We start from the raw sequence: 12,741 nt of genomic DNA, 5'->3' as shown, positions 1-12,741 counted from the left end.
TTTGAGGGTTTCTGTCTCAGGTCCTACAATAACAGAAGGGCTGCATTTGGCTGATGGTATTTGGGGGCCTTTGCAACACTGCCAGCTGCTCTCCAAGTGCTTTACAAACTGTCCAGATGTTTAGGTTTATTCCATAATCCTAGCCCTCCAGAAAAATGGCATAAAATAATATTGAAATGTGAAGGACAAGCTATAAAAACATAGCCCTAGTTGGTAAGTAAAGTGAATAAGTAGCTATTAAATGCAAAATGAAAAGGCATAAAAAAACAGTGGGGAGCTTTTGCTGTTTAATCTGAAGTGTTCTATAAATAAAGCTAGATTGCTACATATTGACAAAATTGGTCACCCCTAATTTAAGGGCATGTCATAGGCAATGGAAAAAGTGTCCAACAGACCTGACTAATGTGGATAGAAATAGAGAGCAATTTGGAAAACTAAAGCTAGAATGCCAGAATGCCAGCTTTGTAGCTGCAGACCCTGCAGGCTGGGTTGCAGTGCCATCAGCTGAACAGCACTTTCCTTCAACAGCCTTCATGGTATTGAGGTTGATTAACTGACACTGTTTACTTTGAAGTCATGATAATTAAAGCTGGAGTGTCATCTGCATTGTAATTAATATGCTCCTCTGCTCCTAATTCATCCTGACAGTATAGATTAATGATGGCAAATGACCAACAAGGATTTATCATGAGATGATTCTGCGTTCTACAGGCTGCCTCAGACAATTACAGGAAGTGATTGTTAAGTTTGGGCTATTGTCCTGGTGTAATCGTGCATGTGCATTCTCGGCTTTGTTTTGCAGTAAAACCCATCCAAGGGCTTCATAAAGACTCAGTTATGGTCCCTAAGAGGCTGAACCACACTTGTAAATGAGGGAGAGGGAAGTACAGGCTGGTGATACCACTCTGATTTTTTCAGGATCCCAGTGTGTGTAGCCCCCGCCGATATCAGGAGGAGCTGGGACTGAGCACTATTTCTGGAAATTAGATGCTTTTGCAAATGTAATTGTGTTGGGAGATGAGGCAATGGGGTCAGCTGTGCAGTGAGGTGCCTTTCTGGGGCTGGGCAGCCTTGTTTGTTACCCGTGCTCTTCCTCTGTGGCAGTGCTGGTGTCTCCTCCTTCAGTGCCATGGGGAGGAAAGGATCTTTTTCTCTGAGCATGGGCTGCAGTAACTGAGCAGTCCTGTCTGCCAAGAGCTGCTGTGCATCTAAGCAATAGCCTCAAGAGTGGTCACTATTTTGAATGACCAATGCACACCATATAAAAGAAATGTCCCCTCAGAATGAAGGTACTGAGTTCCCTGCAAGCTCAGAGCCCCAGGAGGTTTCACTAGTCAGGCTTGCAAAATCTTGACTTTCAAGCCAAACCAGTCACAGCTGGGGGACAACACCACCTCATGGTAAGCAAAAGGTCACTAAAAATGATATAAATGAAGTAAAATTTTCCAAAGCGCATAAGGTGATCAATCTCTGCTTACTCCTTGCAAAAAGTCCTTTCACCACTGCATTTTACTGTGATAGCTTCCTTGTGTACACAAGGACTTAACCTGGCTTATTTAAACTGCCTCATGCATTGCTGCAAGATCACCTGATTAACAAGATGATCGATGTGTGCTGTTCCACTTGTCAATCAATAGGAATTAATATGCAGGAGACTAGTCAAAAAATGAGATATTATAATGGAGATTTCCTTTTCTTTGTTTCATGCAGTGTTGCTGCATGAGCAAATGAGTTCTGATAGGATGAGCAGAGCTCCACTGCCTCCTTTCCCCAAGGCTGGCATTTTCCTCACTCCTTAACTGTTCCCCCATTTGTATCAATCCCAACCCTCCCCCTAGGAATGGTTCTTCTGCCCCAGGATGTTCCTGGGGCTGCCCCTCCAACCTCCTATCAGTCCCACCAGCCTCTGCACACCTTTTTCAGTGCTGCCCATGAGCATGTGGTTTGCTGAAGCTGTCATTGACCCCAGATGGACTCGAGGCAGTCTCTGGTGTGGTTGATCTACCAGTGTCGTGTACTCCCATGCCAGACCAAGCACAAGGCTTAACTGCAAGTGGTTTTAGTGTTCATCGGAAAATATTGCTCTGTTTTGCCCGTACAGCCCCGGGGACAGGAGCATGATCCTGGTGGCTGCTGGTTGTGCAACGGTGCTCCCTGCGCTACTTTCTGACGACACAGTTTCTCCTCCACCAGTAACCACATGGGATGAGTAAATAGACCCGAGGGAACAAGAAAGGTGGGGAAAGAATGAAAAAGCAGAAATATTCCCCCCCCCCTCCTCCTTCTTCTTCCCCTTGGTAACAAAATCTATTGGAAAGTGGGTGTAGCTGAACTGGCCCTTTCCCCAGCCTCAGAGAGACGGTGATGAGGTGGCTTTGGAGGGGAGGAGCGTGTGGATGAAAGAGGAGGTCTCTGGGGCACCATGGCCATGGAAACATGCAAAGTTGGTGTTACTGTTTGTTATTGTTGGCTGCAGAGACGCCTGCTCTGCACCTTCAGCCCTGAAGAAACTGGGGGACATCTGAAAGGGTTTATCTGTGAATAAGAAAATAGGGGTTGGGAGCAGAGCTGGATGAATGGTGAGTTTTTTTGTTTGCTCTCTGACCCCTCCCCCTCAGTAATGAAATATAAACATAGGTCTAATGAAACTAAAAGCAGAGGTTCCTTTGGAGAAAATTGAGGTGGCTTAGGAGGAAGATTCTTAAATTTTGCAAAATGTTCTTATTCAGTCCCAAACAGAATGCCTGCTGTTGCTTTATAAGCTGTTTATGTTTGTCCCCTTTCATTTTGGAAAAGAAAAAATCAAACCCAAACCATTTCATTTAGAAAATACCAAAGCAAAACACTTCACAGAATCACAGAATAGTTGAGGTTGGAAGGGACCTCTGGAGACCATCTAGTTCAACCCCTCTGCTCAAAGCTTATTTGAATATGCTATACATGTCTGTTTTGAATTTTTGTCTGTGTTCTCAGTAATATCCCAAATTTAGCTTGAATTTCCAAAGTTACCCCTCCTCCCCCCCTTGTATTTTGGGGTCAACTCGTTACTTACTGGTTTTTTATTTTCTTAGGCTTCTATATTGGAAATCTATGTCCTTTCTGCCAGGCTGGAAATGTACACTGTCTTTAGACTCCATATAGAAAGTGTTTTCCATATGTCATGGATTTCACATAGTTTCTCTTTTCCTCTTCCATGTAGCTTTATATAACCCCAAGTGTTCGACTTTGTATTTGCTCACTGCAGCACATTCGTGACTTAAAAAGATGTGGACACTCATGGAAGCAAAACATCAGTACTTGTTATAAAGTAGTAATATACTGTCTGGTTGGCTTCCTACCTGTGCCCATACATAGAATCATAGAATCACTGAGGTTGGAAAAGACCTTTAAGATCATCAAGTCCAACCATAAACCCAACAACGCCAAGTCCACCACTAAACCACGTCCCTGACATCGCAAAATGCCAATCCATATCTGCCAATGATCTACTACAGGGACAAAGTAGTGTCTGTCATGTATCCACTAGCTTCTTTTGCCAAGTAAAAAAAAAAAAAAAAAAGCAGCTGAGGACCCAGAAATGTGAATGACTAGGATGCTTCAGACTTGGATGTGCCCAAAAGCTTACACAAAGCCTAAAAAAAGGCTGCATTATGAAAGTAATTTGTTGGTACTCACAACAGTGTCGTCTTTGTGCCCTGTGGGGTTTGACACTTGAATTCCTAATAGTTGGGGGTGAGTGGAACTATCCTTTACCTCTATGTACAGTGCACTAATGGGAAGCTCATGTAAAGGAAACCCCTCACTTGATTCCAGTACAGCTTGAAACTTGTCCACTCTCTGAAATGAAGAGACAGTAATGACTCTCTCAGAAAGTGCAACTCAGCCCTTTTAGTTTTGGTGGTTGTTTTTTTTTTTTTAAATCAAGGATTTTAATTTCCTTTCCTGCCTTTTCTTACTGCAAATACTAATTTAAAAAAACCTGCTAAAACTCAGGTGTTCCTTAGCAAAACTGTTCCCTCATGCTTTCAGCTGGAGCAGTTTTCCAGTATTGACATGAGCTCACAAAATGTTAGTCTGACTCTCAATAAAATTTTCCAGAGTTGGCCGAAGGTTTTGGCTTAGTTCTAGAATAAACTGTTTCGGAAATCTTTCTGGAGTGGATTCTGGATAACCTGGCACCATCTAAAGGATTAAAAAGTCACGCATAATTTGCCCTTTCAAAATACTCACGGCTTTTAAATTTCTCACCCCAGAAAATATCTTTCTTTTCATCAAACATCAGCTGTTTCCAATTGCTTCGTTCTATTTTGGTCACTTATTCTCTCTTTTCCTTCCCATGCATGACTAAATATCTCCTTTAAATCAACTTGAGGCAATTCGTTTTTCCATTCACCCGTTTGGTTGTGCTGGTTTCTTTCACTGTTGGAATGCAACACGAATGTCATACATTGAAGGAGCGATATCATCCGTGCAGTCCTGAGTGAGGGAGTGCTTGGCGCCAGTTCTGCAGCTTTGTATGTGAAAAACACGACAGCTGCTGGTTTCTGCATGTTTTAACCGGTTCATTTTCTGCAGCTCTGAGCAGAAATGCTGAGGTCATGGCAGCCCCACACAGCAGTGTGATGCCCAGATCCCTGGTCCCACAGTGAGCGTGCCAGCTCCTGGATCAGTGGGATTCATTCTGTCTCAGCTCAGCACTAAGTTCAAGCAAACAGGGTCTTTTTGAGGGTCAGGCAGGTTGAGCCTGTGAGCCAGGCCATACTGTTCCAGCCAAGCTCCTTGTGAGTGATTCCAGGTGCCAGCCCTGGTAAGATGGTCCATGTAAGTCATGCATCAAGCTTCAGTGACCAAAAAAGTGTCCCCAATGCAGTCCTGTCAGCACTGTGTCACCTCAGTGCAGTCTTGTGTTAGCCTTGATCTGTACAACTGATCAGCACACACACTGCTCTTCAGTAACCTTGTTTTGTTGCCCTCAAGTTAGAATGAAATTTCTCCAATCTCTGATCTCTTGTGTAATATACAAACACCCACCAGATTTCTGACCCATGAGTATGTGACACATGCATTTTCCTTTCAGTTGACAAACACAGAACCTGAAATTATCCAGAATAAAATAAAACACCAAGGCCAAGCATAGGAAAGGGTTTGTTTTGGTTTGGATTTCTTTCTTTTGGTGAAGTAAAGAATATGCTGGAGACAGATTTGACAAAAGTGAATGATCCAGATTTTCGTGGCAGTTGCATCCCAGCTCTAGCTGTCGTAGCCACAGCTGATCTGAGCTGTGCTGTGCACTGCAAGGGAAGGAGTCAGGTTCAGGCCTGCCAGAAGGACTAAACCTTTCTGTCCAGGGTGGGATACGTAAAGCTACATTTCCCCAGGATTGCTGCCAAATGACTAATCTTGGACACTTTCAGGCATTCCAGCATGTCTGGTTAGTGGTTACTCTAGCCATCCTATCGTGTTTTTGGGAACCAAATGTCTTGCATGCTAAAGCAAGGTGCACACTGTACATGGGGTGTCCATAATGGATGTAGGCAGTTAGTGGCCGGTGCTCAGTGACTTTACCTCAAAGATAAGCTTGTGAAGAGAGATCACTGTATATGTACTCAAAGTCAGAGATGCCAGGGAATCAGACCCCTTTCTTTAAAGTTTACTTAGGAGTCATAGGCAGAGAGGGATTTTTAAACGCAGAGTGAATGAATTAGTTCATTAACTTCTGTTTTCATTTTCATGCGACCTGTTTTGGCCAGAGGTGAGCTAATGAAACTGTGCACTGTAATCAGCCCTTGGTCAGACAAGCATTGCACTATTTACAGTAAGAGAGCTCATGCTTTCTGCAAAGAGATCCCAAGTTCGGTTATATAATCTTGCTTGTTCCAATATAGTAATGAAATCCCTAAAACTGGACTGGGGTGATTCTTTCATTGCATGGTTCACAGAGCTGTCTCAAGGCATACTCCAATGGGTATTTAAGCTTCATCTCGTAAGATTTTCCTTTTTGTTCAAGGTGCAAAATACGTTTCTAGAACTAATAGTATGTCCAGACACTGACCATCTGTATGTATTTGAATGCTTTCCTGTAGGCAGTACCTCTGCCAGAAGCTACTTCTGGTGAATGCTCTTTGGGGTTTCACTGTACTTTTTACTTCAATGATAAATTATTGTGGTTTCTGAAGGTTAATCATTAGTGCTCTGCAGAAGACATGTCCTGTCCAGATAGTGTGGTTTCCTTTTAATTGTCTTTTTGGATCTCTCTTTGTTCTTATACTGTGGGATAATGTGCCAAAGATGGCACCATGCAGGCTGTGTTGACAAGAGTTGAACTGCACTACAAAATTTTCCTTTTGATCCTGTTTTTTCTTCGAAACTCCCCCAACTCCTTTTTTCCCCTTATATGGAAGTCCTTCGCACTGTATCTCTTGTTTGGATCAGTGCTTGATGGGTTGGATCAGGTCACAGTACTTTCTTGTCTGAGAGAGCATGGATATCCAAGAGGATGAGCTGACCTGCACAGCAGCTGGTTACGTGAGGAGGGAGCCATGTGCTGGTGAAATCAGCTTCCCAGCCCTAGCTAACATACTGTGTTGTCTTGTCTTTATAAGTAGCACTGAATCTTCTTATAAATGTATTAAATTTTATGGTTACATGAATCTATTGTCTTTGTTGAGAATTACAGTCAGTAACCAGTTGTACCAGTGCAAGGAGCTATTGTCATGTCCTAACCTGTTCCCTAAAATACCAGGTGTCTTCATAGAGGAGGCTTAAAAGCTCTTTTGTCAGGGTCCATCCACCCTGGCTAGCTAAGCCCAATTTTAAACTCACAGAACTCAATACTCATGAAACATACTTCAAAAGAGGACTAAATATCTGCTTTAAGGGGGAAGAATTAGGGGCTATAGATGCCACCCACCAGTTTCCTGACTGGCTGGTCGGGATGTGGAAGGGCTGGGGATTGTCCCCATGAACAGTGTCCCTTGGGCAGTGCTGTGAGCCATCCCAGGTGGCTGGACAGCCGTGCTCGGCCTTCCCGGCTCCGCTCGGCACCAGGAAAGGGAGGGAGTGCTCCAGCTGCATCCGGCCCGTCAGTCTGGCCACAGGAGGCCCTTGAAGTACAGAACAAAATAAATTCCTTCAACCCTAGCAATTTTCTCCAAAGCAGATCAGCAGGCGGCAGGCCTATGTTCTGTGGCTTGCAGAGGGCATTTGTGAGTGTCCCGAGATGCCTGCGTTTTGATGACTGTATCCAAAAGACATGTCTCTGGTGTTCTTCTGTGCCCACAAAAAACTTTTGAAAGACATCACATAGAGGACCAAAATCATCTCCAATGGCTTCAGTGCAGTTGCTTCTGACCCAAGAGCTCCTTGCCTGGGTACCAGCACTCAGGCACTCCAGGTGATTTGGCCACAGAGAGCCATCAAGCAGGCTGGGAGAGAGCACATCAGCACACCCCTGTGTCTGCTGTCCATCCTGCCAGAACCGCTGCTCTCAAAGTCCCTCTTGAAAAGGAGCTGAACTGTTATGCAGAAAATGACAACAGTTCCATGCTCAGACAAGAATTAGTAAGTCTTTTAAACCAGCAGAGTTAAGAAAATAGGCAGACATGAGAACTGTTTCCTTGTACAGCTGTGAGAAGGTTGTCTGCAGGTTTCTGAGCTTCTTTAAAAGTGTCAGGTTATTCCCCACATACAAGTCAGAAACTGAATAACCCCACTGCACATGTCTCCCCATGCATCAGCTCCATTTTCTGCTGTGGTTCCCATTCGTAACAAAGCTGGAAGATACTCCTTTCTAGGGCTATGTTGCACTTGAAAAATATGGAATTGGATTTGGCTATGTTAACTCTCTTAAATATATGATTTCCCAGAAACCACTGAAGCTTCAAAAGGTGGAGGGAATCAGCTTACAGCCTTACTTCTGGGCAGTGACAAATAATTCCTAGGTGATGTAGAGCAAGTCACTCAATTAATATTTTCCCATCTATGAGGATTTAGAATCATAAATCAACTAGTATTTATGATGTGTTCCAGTATGTCTGTGATAGGGCTATATAACTTTAGATAAAAGAAAGTTTACTTTTATTTATTGTTCAAGAGATAAAAGGAAGCAGCACAGCATCTGTTCTAGAAGAAATCCATGGTTTCTCTAATCTCTTCTGAAGTTCTTCTCTCGCTGAAGTGGTTAACAAAACTTGGATGTAATATATTCTAATCGAATGTGCCTAATTTAGCTGAACACTTTAAATTCTTTTAGTTATATGGCTCCGGTCTGTCTGTTTTTGTTTTACCTTTTTTTTCCACTGCTGAGCTCCATAATTGTTCCTTTTAGCCACAGTCACCTAAGGTCAGGCTGTACCTTGCTAAGGAGCCGAACCGCAAACAAGGCTGCCTAAATCACATGTCTCCAGCCCATTCCTGTTATTAAACCTCCCAAGTTCTGGGCCTAACATTTGGCAGAACAACAAAAGTAAGCTTTTTATCAGAAGTTTGCATTTTCTTCAAATGGAGGATGAGCTGGATGATTCCTGCCTTTATTTTTTTGAAGAATGTTGTAATGTGGGAGCTACCTCAGATTTATTTCGATAATGCATGGGGTACAAATATATTGGAAGGCCAGTATTTGTGCAGTATGGGTTAAGTCTGATAAAATTCTGTTTCTCTTCCCAAAATGTCTTGTAGAATGCTTTCATCAGTAAATATTCTGTCATTGTAACAAATATGATGCAGGCTTTAAACTGATGAGAAAATGGCCAAAGTATGTGCAGTTTATACTCTGACAGGAAGCCGCTCTGGGTATTTAGGTTTCGTCTGATATCTACAGCACTACAAAGAATTTTCATTCCTGCTTCAGTCTAAAAGGTCCCTGCTTAATTTACTTTCTCTTACTCCTACAATATTCACAGTCTTCATCTCTGCTTCCAGTCTTTGTCTGTTAACTTCTCTGCATGGGAGCAGCTGCAACAGATTCAGAAAATCCAATTGGAAAGGAGAGCAAGGTTGATACACTTTGTCCCCTGAGCCTCTGAGGAGCCAGTGCTATCAGTGCCTTGTGAATACAAGAATGTAACACAAAATGCTGTGCTGGGATGAAGGTGGGATCAATCTGCCCCAACTAGAGTAGGTCAAATAAAAGCATCAGATAAATGCCTCAGTTGGGAAAGTAATATTTAATTATATAACTGTAATATTTAATGTGTTGATATTAAGAATATATCACTATATTAAGATAATAACAATGCTGTCATGTGGCAAAATGGTGAAAAAAGTTTTGTAAAAAAAGTTAAAAGTAGAAATGATGAGGGCTGCCAGGAGAAAACATTGAGCGTTTATATATTGCCCATATAGGCCAATATTTAGGTACATGTGGGAAAGTGCTTATGAATAAAAAAGCAAATCTGATTTAAAATTATCTGTTTGCCTCCATGCCATGTCTTGAACATGAATGAGAACCTCTAAGAGGAATTCTGGGTACTAACCTCACTGCATTGGAGATGCAAGATCAGCAGGTATGAAAAAGTCTGGGTTTCCTTGGAAAACAATCTTGTGGAGAATAAATGTCTCCTTCTGTTTGACCAGCACTAAAAGCTTGTGACTGGCTTGAGTCAACAAGCTCTTAAGGGCTGAGGTGATGCCATGGTGCTGTTATGAGGACAAGCTTTGAGCTCCTCCTGGTGTGGCTCCCATCCTGCCCAGGATGCTCCGACAGCACTGGCCCTTCCACAGGATCCTTTGTATCCTGGAGTCACCTTTTGGGCATAAGTTCATTTCTTTCTTCCACATATTAAGAAACAGCCAACACAGCTAGTCAGCAAAGGAATAAGCAATAATGTGTTTTACAAAGCACTTGCAATCAAAGGATCTGCTCCCTCTTACCTAAACCTGTGTCAGTGATTTCTGTCTGAGTGTCTAATGTTGTGGGTAATTCACACAGTGATGCAAACCTCCTAACTCTCACTATAGGTTAATGCCTTTTTTCCATTCTTAAATGTTCAATAGCTTGAGCTGCCAGTCAGGAAAGCTTTTCATTTCTCTGGTTTGTTTTGTAAAAACAGCAACTGCATGAAAGAAGTCAAAGTATTGTACATAACATGCACACCTGCAGTCTCCCTCCAAGCACAGCACTTCCAAACAGCCCTTGTATACTAACTTTTTTGTTATTTAGCTTATAATATTAATAAAAACCTGAACAGAAATGCTGTGAGGGATGGAATTTGCTATATGGTTAATTTCTTCTGTAATTTGTTTTTCTTTTTGATCACCTGTTACATAATCAGTGAATTACCTTGCAGCCGGACACAGAGTTTCTGCTGTGAGATGAATTTAGACTGTTCTCTCTTGTAGTATTTCTCTTGAATACCTGTATTTCTCCCCAGTGAAAAATTGATCTTGCTTGGATTTGCTGTTCCTCCTGAAAAAAAAAAGGCATGGCTGTGTGTGGAAAAAGCTTTTGTAGTGAAGTTATTTTAAGTGGTTAGATAAATGTCTCATGTAGCAGACGTACTTCCTTTTTTTTCTTCTCAATTTACCCCCCTCACTGAACACATCGCTTTTCCCCTGTGAATTTGTGAAATGCACAGTTACAAACTTAGTTTCCTTTTAAAAGTATAATCAATTTAGATCAGATTTTTAAAGTCCTAAAGACTCAGCTGATTTTTTGAAAAAGTGGTTATTTCTTTCGGTGCCCAAGACTGCCAAAAGGAAGATTTGGGGGTCAGTCTGAAGAGATGTCATGTGCATGGCATGATTCTGACCTTCTCAAAGGACTCTGACACTTGCCTAATCAACTTCCAAGAGTGCAAGGAGGGGAACAAATCTTCAGTTGCTTTGTGCAGATCGGTATACTTGTTGTGGTAGTGAATTTAAGAGTGATTGTTCTGACTTGGTTATCTTAATTCATTGTGAATGAAACTCCCTGAAAGCAGCAGTGTAAACCAGATTAGGTTTGTGGGGAAAGGTGTGTTTGGCACTTGGAGCATGTGAGAGATAAGGGAAGGAGCAACATTGCTCCTGGGTACCTGCAGCCACCAGAGAGGCCTTTGTGTGAAGGGATGGGAAGTAAGGAACTGTGCCCTGGAGGTAAATCAGGAAGACTGAGAGATGGCATCACAGCTTATTTCAAGTGAGAGGGGACTAAAAAGCCTCTCGATGGAGCATTAGGAACCCACTCCCTTGGGCACAGTAAGTGCAGACAAAGGAGGTCTTGCCAAGGCAGATATAAACCATGAGATCAGCCCCTTCAGTTCATCAGATCATCCCTCACCCCATCTGTTTGGAAGTCTCTCATGAATTTAAAGCACATATTTTAGAGCTATTTTTCAACTCTGTTCCCAAACCATTTTGGAGGGTTCTTTTGGCTATTTTTTTTAGTGCTTGCTATTGTGCCTGTGTTACAGAGCCTGTCAACCCCTGCAGCACCCAGCTGTGCTGGCTGTAACCATAATTCACACAAACTGCCAAGTGCTGTTATGCTTAATATGACAGATCCTTCCGTGATGGCTGTGCTACAGCCAGCCTTGGTGAGCGTGTTGGGAAGGACAGTGCCCATGTGAGCAAGATTTATGATCGTTAGGGCTGTGGTGAGTGAGCCTGCAAGCACTGCCTTCCCCTTTTCAAAAACTCAGAAGATTTATCTCCCCAACACATCCTGAGTCTGTCTCTCTCTTTTTTAAATAGCTGCCCCCAGAAAATTTACGTGATTTGGTTTCTGCACCTGTCCTCGGTGTGGCTTCTCCTTATCTCTTCCCCAGGGTGTCATGTCCTCTTGCAATCCTTGTGGTGGTGTTCTTCCTGCTGCTTAGCTGGATGTGCAGACAGCTGTAAAATGGAGTTTACAAGAGTCATGATCTGTGAGTGCTGTGCCATGGCACCACAGAGGCTGGATTCTTGTACATTCCTCCTTACAACTGTCTGCACGCAGAGCTGCATGCAGGCAAGGGACAAGGAACCCAACTTCCCTAAGGGGAGCTTACAGAAATAAGAATACAGTTGGGAAAGTAGTGTGAATTGTGAATGAACCATTCCTCACAGAGACTGATTGCAATGCAAGAACTGGATGGGAGACATTGCTGGGAAAGGGGTGTGTTTGGAGAGAGTAATCAACTGCACAGTCATGTCTGGGTTACCTGTTGATAGTAAGGTATGGTCCTCTCGGTTAATTAAGGGTTCAGCTTCTTATATATGTAAGGATACTGTCTCACTCCACAGAAAGACTTAACATCAGGGATGGACTGTACATAGTCAGATATGACTGAGTGTATTTAAAGGTATTACTTAGCCCAAAGAAAGGAAATGTATTTGAGAATTCAGCTAACAGTTTTTAAGATTCGGATGAGGTCCAGTTCCCTGTCTTACATTCAGACATGTTTGTAGGATAAATTCTTCACATGTCTGAATGATCTAGGAACATAAATTTCACAGCCAGTACGTGGGATTTTTTGCTATTGTGAATAAATAATAAATCACTGCTCAGTATGACCACAGATGATGGATCTGTTTCTTAAATAATAAATTCAGCAGCCATGAAAGCCGTCTGTTTTGCAGGTGTACAGCGTGTCTTAAAAAGTAATTTTGGAGAGTTTTCAACTTCTGCTGCTGCCATACAGCAGGGATGAGCTTTTAGCTCTGTATTTTGTTGTTCTCTTTGCCACTCTTACTCCTTTGGTCTTTGGTTAAGGATGCTGGCCCGGCAAGGCGGGCTGCTGGCCACTAGTGCTGCTGGTTAACCAGGAGCAAGTCAGAAAGTGG

General features: G+C 42.7%; 1 protein-coding gene across 2 annotated transcripts in view; it reads left to right on the top strand.

Moving 5' to 3' along the window:
• Positions 1 to 12,741, top strand: part of PDE8A (phosphodiesterase 8A) — a 147,754-nt gene that overhangs the window by 7,447 nt on the left and 127,566 nt on the right. The window contains exon 1 of one of the 2 annotated variants that reach the window (XM_027888927.1): positions 2,453 to 2,579. The exons of the other annotated variant lie outside the window; for it this stretch is intronic. Within the exon in view, the coding sequence (XP_027744728.1) occupies positions 2,577 to 2,579 (3 nt within the window). The 5' untranslated portion in view covers positions 2,453 to 2,576. Of the gene's footprint in view, positions 1 to 2,452; positions 2,580 to 12,741 lie in introns of those variants that run through there. 2 annotated transcript variants of the gene reach the window in all.

Source organism: Empidonax traillii, unplaced genomic scaffold (assembly GCF_003031625.1).
Source record: "Empidonax traillii isolate 1590-97213 ecotype Southwest subspecies unplaced genomic scaffold, ASM303162v1 scaffold248:size1534464, whole genome shotgun sequence".
Taxonomy (NCBI): Eukaryota; Metazoa; Chordata; class Aves; order Passeriformes; family Tyrannidae; genus Empidonax; species Empidonax traillii.
This window is presented reverse-complemented; position numbering and strand designations above follow the sequence as displayed.